Consider the following 17533-nt stretch of genomic DNA (forward strand, 5'->3'; position numbering starts at 1 on the left):
AAGGACAAGACAGATATCATTCCCTCAGGAGCAGTCATCACCATCTACAATAAAATGAGTTTTAATTACCCATAGAAGATCTCCTAGCTTGTATTTCCATTAGGCAGGATATACGTTGCACTGCTTGACATTTTAATCCAATCATAAGTCCTGTCCTCATCTCTTGTCGAGGGTACGGAAGAAAATGAACAGATGCTTCCAACATTGCCAGAGGACAACGACAGTAGAATCTGAATAAAATGGCCAGAAATAAGGCATTAGTGAACGGTGTCTCCACCACTCTCTACTGAATACCTTTAGGATAGAACAACTTCTAATCTAATTCATTAAATAAAGTTCATTCATTGGATTTGGGCACTTTCTTGGGTGGTAATGGGTCTGTATCAAAAGTTGTAAACTTACTCGTGTGTCTATATATCCAGATTTAAAGAAAATCTAACTGTGTTCCTTCCTCCTATATACTGGGATCTAGTTGAATCACTGATACTAACATATGAATAGTAATACCTGTATCCAGGCTCTTAGTACCAAGTACTAAGCTGTAATCTCTCTCTCCCTATATAAACATCTTTCTCTGTATATAATCTCTAAGCCTCACCAACCCTGTGAAGTAGTTGATATTATTTCTATTTTAGATATAAGGAAATTGAGGTCCAGAAATGTGAATTACCTTGCCCAGGGTTTTACCTACTGATTCTTCAGGTTCTTTCCTCTGCTTTATGTCAGCTCAAGGGTAAGACATGGGGTAAAAGGGAATCAGTGGCCCAGTCTTCACCCAAAAGGAGTCCACCATCAGTTAGTGCAAATTTGCTCCCAGTGACTGGACACTTTGGTCTTTGGATCATAGGGTGGTTACAGGTGTGATCAGCAGGGACCCTGGAAGAGGCCAGCTTTAAAAGTGCCTCCATGTGCTTGTTATGGGGTCTTGGGCAAGATTTAATCCTTTCACTTTGCGTTCTTATGTTTGAACTGGGGTCACACCTTCCTGGTGGGTATGTAAAAAAGATGGAAAGATACATATGTATGTGTGTGTTTGGTGCCCATCACATGACAAGAGCTTAGTAAGGGGAAACTGCCACTATAACTGTCCGTTGCTCCTATGTTTTCATAATTGGGTCACACAAGCTCTATTTAAGCTTCTAGAACACATCCAGAATCCTCCCTTCTCTACTCTAAATGCATCATCTTTCATGAGGTGCTAAACTCACACAGCTCCCAGCTGCTATGAAAGATTGCTCCATCATTGGAGGAAAACACGGTGCCCCACATAGAAATGCCACCGAGACACCAGCCTTTTTCCAAGCTGTCAGTTTCCTCTTGGCTTGTTTTTCTAGGTGTTTGTGGCAATACCTCAAGTGAGGAGAAGAATAGCAGAGCCAATTCAGGGGTATTCTCTACAGACAGCCTGAGCAATGGGCACCGAGGAAGTTTTTCATCACACACACAAGACCGGGAGAGAAATATCGAAGAACTGGAAATGGCTCAGACTCAGAGTTTAATGCCCAGGTTGAGGCCTCAGCTGTCCGCTCTGCCATTAAAGGTAATCATCCTCTTGCTTCACTCTAGAACCCAGAGTAAAGAGAACAGGCTGTGGAGCCCAACAGCTTTGGCTCAAAAGTTCTTCTTTGTTCTCTATTTGCCACGTCAGGCAGATAGAGGTTACTTAACCCCTCTGACCTTCAGTTTTCTCATCTTCAAAATGGGAATAAATGCTCACAGTGCATGGTTGTTGAGAAAAATATAAAAGAGAAAAGGCACAATTTCTAGTGCAGTGCCAGGGCTCGGTGTTCGAGGTTTCAGTGACCCTGGTCACTAATTAAAACTGTGGCTGGTAATGACTGGCTGCTGCCAAGGCCAATGCAGGGACAATCAGACATCTTGCATTGTTGGCCTCCAGTTGGCCCTTAAGCTGCAATTCATTGGCTTTGCTCTTGACAACACACCAAGGAGGAAGAAGACAAAGGCTGGCTTTGGTGTGTAGAGAACTGCTGCTTTAGTTCCCGGGCCACCACACTCCAGCTGTGTTTCACTGACGCTGGATGGAAAGGTCTCCTTGCCCCACCAGACCTCTTTCCCTTTTGCTCTGGGCCCCATGGAGCTGTGTCAGTTGTATGTCTTCTGGTTCACTCCGCCTCAAAGCCCTGTGTCTAGAATGAAATTCTGTTCTCCTTTATCTCACACGCTGCAACCCCAGTTGTGTGGGTTTTCCACATCAAGCAATTCTGACACTAACAGGCTGGAATTAGCACCAGGTCCCACAGGTGAAGGACTAGTTCCTCGAAATGGCTCCACTTCAGACCACAATCAAGTCATCGGTTCCCAGGTTACCCACACTCCGAGTTGGCTGCAAACTGGAATTCTCTGTAACCACCTCCTTGGGTTTGTTAATTTCCTAGAACAACTCACAGAACCCTGGAAAACAGTTTCATTCAGAAATGGTTCAGTTTCAAACAGAAATCAGCCATTGCCGATCTATTGTAAAGGATGTTTTTAATGGAAACAGGCATATGAAGAGATGCGCAGAGTCGAGTCTAGAAGGGTTCTGAGAGCACGATCTTCTGTCCCTCTTGAGTGCGGGTGTGCCATACTTCCTGCATAGATGGGTTTATCAACACGGCAACTATGAATCCCATACTTTTAAAATGTTTATGGAGGCTTCCGCACGTAGACATGATGGATCATTAGCTTAATCTCCAGCTCCTCTTGCCTCCCCAGAGGATGGGGAGTTGGGTGGAGTGGAAAGTTCCAAGCTTCTAATCATGGTTTGATTTTTTGGTCACCAGTCCCCATCCTGAAACTGTACAGGAAGCCAGAGTCCCCTCTTTAGAACCAAAGACATTTTCCTCACCCAGAAAATTCCAAGGGATTTGAGAGCTCTGTGTCAGGAACTAAAGTCAAAGACCAAATATTAGTATCCAAGATTTTTTTTAGCTTACTTCAGCCTGTTTATTTTCTATGTGCTAATTGTATTTTCTGACAAGGCAGACCAGGAAGTAGCTAAGTCAAGGAGGCAGATAGGACAAAAGGCTGGGAGTATCTGTGGCCCTATCTTCTTGGCACAGTTCATTGAAAGATCCTTCCCCATTAGAAGTAGTTCAATATGGGCAGGTGTGTCTTATCACTGCCATCTCCCCAACTTTTTACAGTACCTGGCATATAGTGGGTGCTCAATTAATGTTGCATGATTGGAAGGATGACTCAGCATATCATGCATGTCACAGCACTGAGCAGAATGCCTGGGATGAGGCAGATAATTTTCTCTTCTGTCCTTCCCTCATGCATTCACTCACTGTAGAGTAGAGACCCATGCAGCTACTCTCACTAGAGATGGCTGAAGATCCTTCTGAGATTTTCTTCTGCTGGGGAAGCTGCTATGTGTCTGGTACCCAGCACGCCTTCACTTGAATGGTTTCATGTGTGTAGGAAGTGTCTGAATGATTTCAGTTCTCATAACAATATCTGCATCTCAAGTAGAAACAAAAGGTAATCTATTGAGTCCTTGTTAGGTGTTGGGCATCATTCATACTCACTGTTAGAAGGAGATCTCTCATTCCAGTTCTGTGGATTGGGAAACAAGCCTGGAGAGACCAGGAGACAAGTCCAAGTTTCATACAAGGAATCCTCTGTTGGCCCAACCCTAAAACTTATGATTTTTTTTAGTGTGCAATTTTTTTCTCTATCTCCTGAGAGCAAGAGAGAGGTAGGAGATGCCATCTGCTTAGGCAGGGCCAGTGCCTTCACACCTTCTCTCTTTCTGTTTGTTTGTGGCAGGGTGCTGGTTCTTCCTGTCCTCCATCACTTTCAGAAACCAATGCCAGCGAAATTTACTTCGTGGAGCTGGTTAAAGAAGATGGGACACTTGGATTCAGCGTGACTGTAAGAATTTCTAAGAGAGTTTGAAAAGTAAATAGTTGAAAAGATGTTCATCTGGAGCCTTGGTGGGCATTGCACTCATATGCCAATCTCTAATAACCCAGTGCCCATCGGGTTCAAGTAGCACAGCAGAAGTGATGAACCAAGAAAATCCGTGGGAGCCTCAGTGAGGAATAAGAGTTGAAGGTGAAATTGGGAAACTGATGACAAACTTGGGATGAGCAGACACTCCAAGGAGCATAGTTGGAATTAAGGTTACACTGGACAGTAAGGAGAGGGTAGCAGGGTGGGGATTCAGGGACACAAGCCAAAGATGAGTGGGGTTGTCTCCAGTCATCCACAGCAGGGACACAGCGGGGCCTCATGCTCCCATGTCCAAGGCCAGGACAAAGTCAGGTTGGCAAGACTTCTATCCAGGATGGACACTGCATTTGATTCCTGAGCTCCATCTGGCAGACCCTGGAGGAGTGAGGATAAAAATTGTACATAAATGATACAATCCCACTGAATCTTTATATGTATGTACATACATACATGGAAAAATTAGAAGAAGAGGAGTTAGATCTCTGTCTAGTGATGGTATGGACCTTAGTGATCTATTGTTAAGTTAAAGAAATAGTAAATTGCAGAACACTGTGTAGTTGAATTCTACCTTTGCATGTACAGATCAACACACAAGCATATGGGACAAGCCAGGCACCAGCCTTTTGGATCATAGCTGTATCCACCTTTGCTGGTCTCTGCTTATGGAGACACAAAGTGGTACATTGATATGATTCATTTCTGAGCACCTGCCATGGGCCAGTGCTGGGCTGGATACAGCACAACTCACTCATCCAGCTCATATTGTCATACTTCTTATGTGCATCTAACCTTCCTGCTCAGTGGATAACATAGCGTAAACGAACAAGTGAATATATAAGATGGTGTCACATAGATGATAGGAGGTGATAGGATAGAGTCTCATGGGGGGCAGATGGGGGCTCTCTGAGTCAGGGAGGTTGGGGAAGCCCCTTTAGGAGGGGAGCAAATGGCTGATGAGTTTTTTTTATTGTGTTTTCCAGGGAGGCATTAACACAAGCGTGCTCTGTGGAGGTATCTACGTGAAATCCATCGTTCCCGGAGGGCCAGCTGCCAAGGAAGGGCAGATCCTGCAGGGTGAAGGATGGGCTCTGCATTCTGGGGTGTGAGGAGCCCTGGCCTGGGGATTGCAGCCTGCAAGCCTTGCCCCACTCTCACTCTGTCCCCTGTACAAATGATTGTCTCTCTAGCTCTCAGTCTCTTCACCTGGAAAAGGAGACGATTTGACCTGGCCCACCTACCTGACACGTAACATGGGACTCAAAATACTTGTGAAACATAGGTGATTTAAAAATATGAGATTGTTTAAATAAGCTTGTGGCCATTCGGCTTTCATGGGAGAAGTAGTGCTCCCCATGGAGGACGAAGTAGGCTTTAGTGACCCCCACTTTAGTATCTGGGGAGAACACCAGCAAGCCTCCTCTCTGCCCTTCCTCAAGTCCACTGCTCTGAGGGAAGGGGGAGAGTTTTCACTGCTCTCCAAAATGGCCAGAATGGAGCTAAGAAAGGCACTGAGATCTTACCTACATACATTTCCCCTAGAATTCTAGTGTCCCTGGCATCAACTGGGTCTCCCTGACCTTTTTTTTGAAATAAAAAATATCCTGGAGATATGAATGTTACCTGTAAGAGACTTGCAAAAACTTTCAAAAATGGTCTCATGGGAAGTTGAGAGAAAGGACAAGGCTGTGCTTGTTAGTTGGCTTAACTACTCTGTGAGCCAATGAGAGAAGTTTCTAGACCACTGGTGTGGACCACAAGGGGCCAGTACTCAGGCCCAGTCAGGGCTCCTCCCAGCTTAGCTTCCTGTTCCTCCTTGAGGCTGCATGGAGGGGTGCTGGGCAGGGTCTCCCCAAAGAGTCCTTCCTGCAGCTTGAGGAGCTCGGGAACATGACATCTTCCCCTTCCCAGGTGACCGGCTCTTGCGGGTGGATGGAGTGAGTCTGTGCGGCCTCACCCACAAGCAGGCCGTGCAGTGCCTCAAGGGCTCTGGACAGGTGAGTGCAGCATTACTGGTTACTGGGGATCTTCCCATCCCTCCAGAGATTTCCTGGCAACATCAGAAACTGCAGTTGCCTCCAGGTGCAAGAGGGGTAGGCAGGAAACAAACGAGACTTTCTTTTCTGTCTACTTTTTTTTTCCTTTCACATCTACCTGTTAGCAGCACTTTTCTCTGGAGGTGTGAAAGTCAGGAGGAAGCAGGCAGATGTTCCCAGGCAGGGAAGCTCACCTCCCATAGAGAGCCCTGAAAATCTTACTGTCACTTGCCTAGAGTCTGGAATCAGACAGTTGGACTGAGCTGATGAAGCAAAGGGACTTCTGCCTGGCTCCGGCCATCCCCTCATACCCTCAGCTCCAGCCGTAGCTGACCAATGCCTCCATCTACTCTCAGGGCCTCTCGGCACTTGCGTCAGCATGCACTGACACCCCACCGCACCCCAAGTTCATGCCAGTCCCATCATCTTGTGTAATTATAGGACACACTGTCCTGGGGGTCCTTTAATGACAATGACATAGAAATCAAGATGCCCAGAGCATTAACTTCTAAGTTCTCTTTCTGTGCAGTATCCAGGCAGCATTTGGATGTTATTGTTCTCTGTCCCATCCTCCACCTGAGAGTGGGAGCCTCTGCTTGCCACAGTATCCTAAATCAGAGAGCTGGGGTCTCCCTCTTGGCAACTGAGCAATTGGCAGAAATGCAGAGAACCCCTGGAACCCCCTCTATCAAATAGAGGCAAGGAAGGGCCTCCTTTTTCTTCCTTCCCCAAAGCATTCTTTTAGTTTGTGGTGAGATTTACTTGGTAACCATTGTTGACATATCTTGAAAACAGAGTCATCATTTATTAGTATTCTCTATTCTTTAGAACTTTGCTAATGGGCATGCTGAGAGAATGTATTTGGCCAACCTACTAGCAGTGATGACAGGTAGCAACTGTCACTCTGTGGTCACAGGCTTGGTGCTGAATGACCATTGCTGCAGGAGGATATTGGCAGGGTCGGGTTCCCTGAATGGAAGCTTAGAATTTCTCAAAAGCTTCCAATTGATGTCTAGTCATGGGATCATGCTCTGGGTAATGGGAGCATACAGTGTGGGGGAGAAAGATAGGAAACTGAACCAGAAATAAAGGGGGAAGCTGGATTGACATAGCCTGGGATACTGTCCCGAGGGGTTGAATTTTAGGTGATGGAAAGTACTGGAGACTTTTAATTGAGAGTGTTGCATGTTCAACTCATGTCTTATTTTAATCCACCAATAACCTTGAGGGGAATGGACTGAAGGAAGAGGAGATAGGGTCCAGGACGTCAAGTGAGAGGGCACTTGCTCCAGTTCAGCTGGCCACTGGCAACAGGAGAGGGAATGGAGAAGGGAACACCGTGGGGGGTGTTTCTGGTGGAGAACATGCAAGCCTTGCAAGCCAGATGTGTATTTGGAGGGTGGAAGGAAGAGAGCTGGGCTACTGCAAGTGTGGCCCCTGGGAGGTTAGCTGAGGGACAGGTCTGGGTTCTGAGACAGCAAAGGCAAGAATAGGAGTGTTTTAGGCAGAATGAGGAGGGGGTAGGGAGGGTGAGCGAGACAAAGAAGATGATTTGGCCTTGAATATACTGAAATGGAAGTACATGCATTACTTCCAGGAGCATTTGTCCAATAGACAGTTGGAAATGTGGCTCTGGACCCCAACAAATAGGCTAGATTGGAGATTTTGTTTTGAGATTCAAATGAGGCAGCCGCTGGAAGTATCAAAAAAATTATGAAGCATTTGCAGTGTGGAGGGAGAGCCTCCTGGTTGCCATATGAGGTGTAAATTGAGTTCATCCACCCACACTTCTAGGTTGCAAGACTGGTCTTAGAGAGAAGAGGCCCCAGGATTGCACAGCAGTGTCCTTCTGCTAATGACAGGATGGGAGATGAGTGCACGGCTGTTTCCTTGGCAACAGTCTTGCCTGGAAGGCCCGCAAGCAGTGTCTCCGCGACAGATGGTGAGAGGAGAGAGAATTGAGTGTTACTATTGTCATGTCATCCTGTGCTGCTTTTGAATTGTCATTTCCAAAGGGAAAGCAGGAAGGCTTCATCTGGGTTTTTAAAAGATAATGAGCAGTGGTGGTTATAATGGGGCCGACTTTCTGATGTGATGGAAAGCAATCTAATGAAATATTTCTGGGGGAAAAAATGCATTGTCCAAAATATGATGACCAGGTATAATTCTGCCCCAAAGCCTTCTGAGGTTTTCTGATCAGCTGCTGGAATGCTTGTGTATAAGTGTTTGGGGTTGAAATTGAAATGAAAGTGTCATGCCTTTTCTGACCAAGTGCCGATATTTCAGCCAAGATTTTTGTGGCAAAATCTGAGGAATGCTGAGGTGGGTGAGGAGAGGAAGGTGCACAGAAACCTAGCCTATTTATTAGCATTTAAAAAAGCAAACCCACGATCAGTTTACAGGGGCACTACAGCACATCTTCTGATGGGTTGCCTTTCTGTACTTCCCTATGGTTTTGTTTCCTGCTAGGAAGACACTTATTCCCTTAAAATATCTTGATTTGGAGCTTAACCACTTTTCAACCCCTTTATAGAGATTTTTCTGAAGGCGTAAGTCAGGTTGAATACACATGGTGGAGGGGGGCGGTGTGTGCATAAAATAAGCCTGTTTCCTCTCTCATTATTCTTCAGCTAACTCCACTGAGGGCCTTTGAGAAATTGACTACAGAATGAGCTACAGTGGTCAGATGACAATGGTGGTGAAATTGGTCATGTGACATGCCTGAACCTAATTGCTTCAGACACTTTCATTCTTGCCCCAAATCCGAGTTTATAAATTAGTGCTCTGTCCCTCTATTGGGGTGGTACAGGCAGACTAGGGGAGGCCTGGAGACCTCTTTGGCTGCCAGACTATGAAAGTTCCTGAGTCTGTGTCCACCTTGGGTACCCAGAAGCAGTTGTTTTGTCTATGGTCAGTTCATAGGGCTAAACAAAATGGCAGCAAAAACATTTTCATAGAGTTGGCCATAATTATTGTCATGGTCTAATTATTCCAAGAGTTTTTTTCAAGTACACTAAAACATGACTGGGGTTCTAAAAGGGTAACAGGAATATATGAGATACAAGTTTTATTAAATGATATGGGTCTATTGTAGATGGCTATACATTTTATCTATACATATAACTTTGCTGGCTATCTATAATTACTCTGTCCAATATGGTAGCCACTTGCCCATGTGACTATTGAATACTTGAGGTGTGGCCAATCCAAATTGATAAAATACATGCTCGAGTTTTAAAGATTTAGTTCATAAGAAGAATGTAAAACACCTCATTCATAATTTTTTTCACATTGACTGCATGTTGAAAAGGTAATATTTTATATATGTTGGTTTAAACTTTGAAATTACATATGTAGTTTGCATACACAGCTCACATATTTCTATTGGATGACATTGACCTATAAAATGTATAATAGACTCTGTGTAAAAGTGAACAAAATGAAATCTTTTAACATAAAACAGAAATAATTCATCTATTTGACAATTTGCATTTTGAGGCTAGCAAATTTCACCTGTAATTTACTGAAGGATGGATCTCATCCACATCCCATAATACAGGCCCCAAGTTCGAAGTCAAGCTAAAAAAGAATGCCAGTGGTTTGGGATTCAGTTTTGTGCAGATGGAGAGCGAGCACTGTGGCCACCTCAAGAATGATCTTGTGATGATTAAGCGGCTCTTCCCTGGGCAGCCGGCGGAGGAGAACGGGGCCATCGCAGTTGGTGATATCATCCTGGCTGTGAATGGAAGGTCCACGGAAGGCCTGGACTTCCAGGTGGGAGGACGTGAGGGGTGAAGTCCTGTTTGTGGACTAAGGTTTGTGGGCTGATGACTTTCCTTTCAGGGCCACCCACCCTGAGTGAGGAATGCTGTGGGCTCCTGGAAATCACACCTGGAGTCTGAGCTTGAATCACATAAAGAGAGAAATTGGCAGAACATCCTCATATTAAAATTTTCTTCTCAATTCTTAAGTATCTGACGTTGAGTAAGCCTTGCTTTGAGTTAGGTTTGTAGTGAAACTCAAAATAAAACTCTGACTTCTGTGCTAAAGGTCTAATACTCACTCCCAGAGGTGGGCATGAAGTTTCAATGGACCACTGTAGGTCCTTTTCTACTCCCTTTCCCATTTCTCTATTAAATTTACAGCTTTGACATGTAGAGTTGTGTAGGTTGTTGTGTTTATGATCAAAAATGTAATAAAAAAGAAAGTAAAAAGTGGACACTAAAGGAGAAGAGGGCAGCAGAGGATGAGATAGTCAGATGGCATCATTGACTCAATGGACATGAATCTGAGCAAACTCCAGGACATAGTGAAGAACAGAGAAGCCTGACGTGCTGCAGTCCATAGGGTCACAAACAGTTGGACATGACTTAGTGGCTGAACAACAACAACAATGTTTATGGCATAACATCTCAATGAAATATTGTACATATCAGCCAAGGTCCTGGCAGAAATTAGACCATTTGAGAAAGCTTAATAAAGGTGTGGAGGTTGCTGGGAAACTCAAGGGAGAGTGTAGAGCTCTGGGGCTGAGAACAGTGGATGCAGTTATCTACCCTCTCCCCCAAGTCCAGAGGGAGTGGGTAGAAGCAGTTACCAAAGTTAAGAAACTGAGTGAGCTGGGTAAAGTCGACTTGCTGACATGAGCTATGAAATTAGCTGAGAGATATCATTATTCCATGATAACTCCATGGGCAGGAAAGCAAACCTGGACCTCTCCCTCTTCCTCAGATCTGACCCCTGCTCACCCACTCATTGGCTGAATCCAGCAGAAAGCTTCTCCGTAGCCCACGATGCATGTCCACCTCCAGGGCACAGAGCAAGGTGCATGAAGGAGGGATGGGGAAGGGTGGAGAATTCTCAGAACAAGATTAGAGGGGGGATGTCTCCATCCATCCTGCATCCTTCATCTGATCCAGGAACTGTCCTCTCAGAACTGCTGCTGGGCCAGCAACTGTATGAGGAACTGAAGACACGCAGACGGACAGTTTGTAGGGTCTCAGAACTCATAGGGCTGGTGGGATAGACAAAAGAACAACTCCCACTGCAGGAAATAAGTGTCATGAGAGAGAAAAGCCCCCCTGCTCCACTGCTTGTACAAGGGAGCTAGGAAGGAGCCCCTTCTGTGGGAGGCCATTGTAGCTGGGTGTACTGAGTAGGATCCAGATCAGTGGTTCCCAGGTAGGGGTGAAATTGCCTCTTGGGACATTTGGTGAAGCCCAGAGACACTTGTAGTTGTCACAGCTAATGGTATCTACTAGGCAGAGACCAGAGATGTTGCTTAACATCCTACAATGCACAGGACAGCTCTGATAACACAATTATTCAGCTTAAAATGCCAGTTGTGCTGAGACGTTGAGAAGTCCTGGTCTAGTTAGGTAATAAGAGCTCCTCAGGCAAACTCATGCCTGGGGCTTTGAGAGGATGGCTTAGAGCAAGGGGTTCACCATGGTGGGAGCTACAGATGTGGGTACAGAGAGGAGAAAGTGGGAGAGAGATAGCAAGTTAGACCAGGTTCTGGGTGCTGTGCTTATGCTGAGGGTGAGGTGAGCCAGAGAGGGGGTTCAGCTGAAGAAGAACCTGATGATATCTGCATTTTGGAACGATTGTACATTAGCATTGTGGAGGAAGGAAGGTGGGTGAGGGTGGAGGAGCCAGGGAGCAGAGAGGAGGTCACTGCAGTATCACAGGTGAGAAGTTCCGAGGGCCTGAGCTGAGCCTGGGCAGAAGCTCGGGACTGAGGGTCAGGCTTTAGAGATTGGAGTGGTGGTGTTTATGTGACCGATAGCTCCTGATACGAGCAGGGTAGAGAAGTAATGAACATTGAGATGGGAAGGGTCATTTGCTAGAATCACTCTTTCTCTCTGAAGAAGAAGCATCAGTATTGGCAGATGCTGCTGTGAAAAGACCCTCAGCAGACCTTGGTCATTTAAAGCTCAGCATTGGCTCATCATTTTGTGGCCTTGGATCCATGCATTTGGGGAAGTCAGGCCCACAGCAGCGCTCTCCAAAGTTCTCTGCCGCCAAAAAACAGAACGAGATAGACAGAGGAGGGGCCAGACAGATCGTGGGGAACACAGAGGAGGATACCCTCAGACCAGCCCCATAACTAACCATAGATTTTGGTTTCTGGTAGGAGGTGCTCCATTTACTTCGAGGAGCCTCACAGGAAGTCACGCTCCTGCTTTGCCGACCCCCTCCAGGTGCGCTGCCTGAGATGGACCAGGGCTGGCAGGTAAGGGGTGCTGCCCTCTGCCCTCTCCACATGCATCATGTTCAGGCACCCCTTCCTTGTCTGGTGGGTCCTGAGAAGCCTAACTTTTGCCTTCAATAGGGCTCAATGCCATCTTATTTCACTGAGGCAGGAACGTAGCTCACCACCCTAACCTCAATTAGTCTGTGACAAGTTCATAAGGCCCTATCTCTCTCTTCTTCCTCCTGCTTCTGCCTCTCCCAATATTTGGGTCTTCCCATAGTTGGTTACATATTTAAATCTTGACTGTGAAACTTCTAGAGCTGGGTTCTCTGGTATCAGAGGCAGTCAGGCATCAGAGAGGGGAAACCAGGAGCAAGGAGAGTACATATAAAACCAGACAAAGGGGAGGTAAGAATTTCCACAGAGAAGAATGAAATGGAGGGGAAAAATAGGAAGGATCTAAGTCCACCCTTCTAAAACGTGAATTAGTCATGTATGGTCTGGTGCAGAGAAGAGAGGCATTGGAATCTGGAAAATTCAGATTGTTATGTTGATGCCTGTATTAGGTTCTTGGGAGAAATATAACAAATAGGATATGTGTGTGCATGTGTGTAGAGAGAGAGAGAAAGAGAGAGAGAGATATTAAGGAATTGACTCAGGTAACCTTGAGGCTTCAGTTCAGTTCAGTCTCAGTTGTATACGACTCTTCGTGACCCCATGGACTGCAGCACACCAGGATTCCCTGTCATGGAGCTTGGCCAGTCTAAATTCTTTGGAATAGGCTGGCTGACTGGAAATCTAGCAGAGAGTTGATGTCACAGGGTGAATCTTAAGGCAGTCTGGAGGCAGGCCTCATTTTTTCTCGGGAGTCTCAGTCATTTTTCTCCTAAGGCCTTCAACTGACAGAATGAGGTTCTCTCACATTATAGAAGGTTATTTGCATCACTCAAAGTCTACTGATTTATAGACAAATCTCATTTAAAAAATACCTTTAGAGTCACATCTAGATTTGTATTTGAACAAATATCTGGGTACTATGGCCTAGCCAAGTTGACACTTAGCATTACCCATCACATTGCCACCTGTTGAGTCTCCAGGACACAGAGTCTGTGATGTAGACTGGAGTGCAGGAGGTGTATGGGGATAGCTCTTGGGAACACCCTTGTGAAGGTGAGAGAAGCAGGGCTGGGTGGAAGGGGAAGTAAATGAGCTTCAGCTGCAATAGGGGCTTCAGCTGACCCCAAAGGGAACTCTGAAGTTGAGATGGCCCCTCAGAGCTGTCCTTAACTGGAACAAAAGAGCCTGTACTTTTGCTATCTGCACCAAACAGCACTGGTGTATGAGCTGCCCAAGGGAGGGGCCTAACTTTGGCTGAGGCAGTTCCCTTAAGCTGAACACAATTCCTGGGGAGGGGCTTGCTGTGAGCCACCAGCAACCAGCAGACCTCTCTCATGGAGGAAGGTCTGCATGGACACCCTGGAATCATCTGTACCCGCTCTGTTTGCTGCAAGGACCTTGGACACTTGCCTAACTTCTCTAGGTCTCATGATTCCTCATCTGAGACGTGGGTAAGATGTGTATAACATCAATCACTTATCACTGAGGGTGACGGTTGGTAGAGACAGCACAGGGACTTGGTGACCCACATCTTCTTGATGCTTGGACTCTAAGAGGTCATTTTATACCAACTTTGGTGAGAGAAGAGCTATAGGAAGGAAATCAGAGAGCGGCTAGTTTGGAAAAGAAGTTAGATGATAGCAGTTGTGTTAAGCAAGTGAACAGGGTGGTAGAGGGTCAAATTTCACACACTCAAAGATCATCAGGCAAAGGGGCTGGTACCCTGTGTTTTTGTTCAGATATCTGGTAAATACCAAGGAAACAGTTGTCCTGTCCTGGAGAAAAGCTTCTACCAGAGAACTCAGAAGTGTCCAATGGAGAGGGTTTGAGGCGAGGAATGGTGGGCATGCTTCTTCTGTCCTCATACCTGAGGGCCGCGTGGAAGAAGAATTTTCATTCATTCACTTGGCTCCAGAGGACTGATTGAAGACCAAGGAAGGGAGACTTTAGTTTAGAACTAGAATAGTTACGAGAAGGAGGCAGCTATGCAAACATCTGGAGTTAGGTCATTTCAGGCAGAAGGAATAGCAAGGGTAAAAGCTCTGAGATAGGAATGAGCTAGATTTTTGAAGGACACAAAGATAATGATTGTGCCTGGACAGTAGTTAATGAAGAGAACTGTGGAAGGGGAGGAGTTGTAGAGGGGTTTGGGAACCGCATCATGTAGGTCTTGTAGGTTTTGGTAATGTGCTGATTCCATCCTGGCTGCCATGGGAAGCCACTGGGCTGGGGAGGGGGGAGGATGAAGGGTGAAGCAGAAATGTGGCCTCATCTGGTTCACACTTTGGAGAGGTCACTTAGGTTGCTGGGAGAGATGGAGTGGAGCAGGTAATCTGGCAGTGATTCAGGTAACATATTGTGTCTTAGACTTGCTGTTGCTGCTGCTAAATCGCTTCAGTCATGTCCGACTCTGTGCGACCCCATAGATGGCAGCCCACCAGGCTCCCAAGTCCCTGGGATTCTCCAGGCAAGAACACTGGAGTTGGTTGCCATTTCCTTCTCCAATGTATGAAAGTGAAAAGGGAAAGTGAAGTCGCTCAGTCGTTTCTGACTCTTAGCGACCCCATGGTCTGCCGCCTACTAGGCTCCTCCATTCATGGGATTTTCCAGGCAAGAGTACTAGAGTGGGGTGCCATTGCCTTCTCCAGTCTTAGACTTGGGCTGTAGCCAAATAGCTGTAAGAAGAAGTCAGATTTAGGATACTCTGGGAGGTAGAGCCCATGGGATGGTTTTGGGATTAGACATTGATGTGAAGACTAGGAGTAGAGTTGGCTCAAGTAACTGAATGAATGGTAGTACCACTTACCAAGATAGGATGTGCTTGGAGGGAGCAGTTTAAGGTATGTGGAAAGAAGCAGTAGTTCTTGATAGCATGTAAACAAATGCTTATAGAGCATTTAATGGAGATATCTGCTAGGGCTGGAAAATGTGAATTCGAAATTACCAGCAAATAATGCCACTGAAAGCTGTAAATTTGATGAGATCATCTCAGGGAGGAATACAAATAAGGTCAAGAAGAGGGCTGAGAAGTGAGCGATGCGACACCCCAACATTGAGTAGTCTGGTCCAAAGAAATGAGGTAATGCATGAGACTGAGAAGGCGCCTTGGAGGTGATTCGGATAAGGGTGGAGCTTAGGGTAAACTCAGTGTTTAAGTAGAGTAAATGAGTAAAGGACATTCTCAAGAAGGAGGAGGGTCCAATTATGTTGAACATTGCTGAGAGTTAGAGATGAAGACGAAGAATTATCTTTTGGCTTTAGAAAGATGTAGGTAACTGCTGCTGCTGTTGCTGCTAAGTTGCTTCAGTTGTGTCCAACTCTGTGCGACCCCATAGACGGCTCTGCCGTGCCTGGATTCTCCAGGCAAGAGCACAGGAGCGGGTTGCCATTTCCTTCTCCAATGCATGAAAGTGAAAAGTGAAAGTGAAGTCGCTGAGTCGTGTCTGACTCTTAGCGACCCAATGGACTGAAGCCTGCCAGGCTCCTCCGTCCATGGGATTTTCCAGGCAAAAGAGTACTGGAGTGGGGTGCCATTGGCTTCTCCATAGGTAACTAGAGATCCTAATTAGATATCTTTCAGTTGACTGATGGGGACAGAAGCCTGGTTCGGGTGGGTGCAAGGAAGAAGAGGTGGACACAGAAATAGCAAGTCTAGGCACTCATTTGAAGAGCACAGAAAAGGGGTGGATTGGTACCAACTGTGGTACCAACTGGTATGAAGTCAATGTTTAGATTTTGCTCAGTGTGCACCATGGATCCAATAATCCGTAGTATTTCTTTCAATAGACACTTGTGCTCACAGCAGACAAAGAATTCACCAGGGCAACATGCACTGACTTGGAGCAGAGCCCCAGCCTGGATCAAGAGGACAGATGGAGGGACAGTGCCTCCCCAGACACAGGGGAAAGCCTGAGTCTCCGGCCAGAGTCTTTCCAACAAGCCTCTCAAGAGGCACAATGGAACCAAGACATAGAGAGACCCTGGGCCACTTCCTTGACTGGTCCTCGGGATTCCTTCCCTCATTTATGCAAACTTCACCAAGAAATGGAGGCATCAACATTGGCTACCTCTTTGGAGAAGGATTTGAGGCAAAACTGCGATTCAGTTTGTGATATCAGGAGACTTGGAAGGTAAGGCTCAGTCCATTTGCAGACATAAATTGTATGTATGTCATTGTAAATTGTAAATTGTATGTATGTCATTGCTAGAAATTACAAGCAAGCAATTAATAACATGGCTCAGATGCTTGCTGGGCCAGGAGGGTTCTGGGCATTTGGAGGGGAGGATGGAACAAGAGAAACATGAAATCTGGAGCTGTGGTAATCACAACTTGTGAGATTTTGGAAAAGAAAACCCCACCCAGAGGTCCTCCAGTATCCTTGGAGACTACAGATGGCAGGCCTTGGGATTTCTTCCTCACATACAAACCTTTGTTTTGCATCCCTCATGGCCTCTTGAAGCTTTGTGGTAAGAGTTTCCCTTGTGTGCATCATCACTTCTATAGCTAATATGACGCTTTATAATCAACAGAAGCTAAAAAAAAAAAACCACTACATCTTCAAAACCAGACTAAAACCTTCATTTTTAAAAAAGATTTATTTATTTAATAGTATTTTTTGGCTGTGGTGGATCTTTTTGCTGTTCTCAGGCTTTCTCTAGTTGCAGTGAGGCAGGGGCTACTCTTTCCTGCGGTGTGCAGAGCTTCTCATTGCAGTGGCTTCTCTTGATGCAGAGCGCAGGCTCTGGACACTTGGGTTTCAGTAGTTGCAGCACATGGGCTCAGTAGTAGCAGCTCACAGGCTCTAGAGTGCTGGCTTGTAGTTGTGGTGCCTGGGTTTATTACTCTGAGGCATTGGGATCTTCCTGTATCAGGAATCAAACCAGTGTCCATTACACTGCAAGACAGATTCTTAACCACTGGACCATGAGAAAAGCCCTGTACTGTTCATTTTAATAGCCATTTGTTTTTAACTTAGTCTGCATTTTTGTGCTCATCCACCCCTGAGTATTTCCACTTCTCAGTCCTGTTCTGATGGGAAACAAACTCTTTCATTCAGTTTGATGAGTATTTACTACACATATCCAAGGTGCTTGGAAACCTGTTAGGAGCAAAGAGAGGGCTATGGATATGGAGAGAGGGTACGATATTGCTCCTAGGCATGCTGTTATTTAGATGCATGGGCACAAGGCAGCCAAACAACGGGGAACAATGTTTCATGTTTGACATTGT

General features: G+C 45.8%; 1 protein-coding gene across 3 annotated transcripts in view; it reads left to right on the forward strand.

Annotated features, from left to right (window-relative positions):
• The window catches only part of FRMPD2 (FERM and PDZ domain containing 2), a 70347-nt gene that overhangs the window by 46654 nt on the left and 6160 nt on the right, over nt 1–17533 (forward strand). For all 3 annotated transcript variants that reach the window (XR_014074657.1, XM_081562016.1, XM_081562032.1), the window contains 8 exons: nt 1335–1540; nt 3772–3876; nt 4938–5031; nt 5866–5951; nt 7785–7932; nt 9550–9764; nt 12127–12225; nt 16090–16433. Coding sequence is in view for 2 of the 3 variants with exons in the window: in XM_081562016.1 (XP_081418142.1) it covers nt 1335–1540; nt 3772–3876; nt 4938–5031; nt 5866–5951; nt 7785–7932; nt 9550–9764; nt 12127–12225; nt 16090–16433 (1297 nt within the window). In the remaining variant the exon portion in view is untranslated. The remainder of the gene's footprint in view (nt 1–1334; nt 1541–3771; nt 3877–4937; nt 5032–5865; nt 5952–7784; nt 7933–9549; nt 9765–12126; nt 12226–16089; nt 16434–17533) is intronic.

Source organism: Giraffa tippelskirchi, chromosome 2 (genome assembly GCF_054371585.1).
Source record: "Giraffa tippelskirchi isolate mGirTip1 chromosome 2, T2T-mGirTip1v1.2.pri, whole genome shotgun sequence".
Classification (NCBI taxonomy): Eukaryota; Metazoa; Chordata; class Mammalia; order Artiodactyla; family Giraffidae; genus Giraffa; species Giraffa tippelskirchi.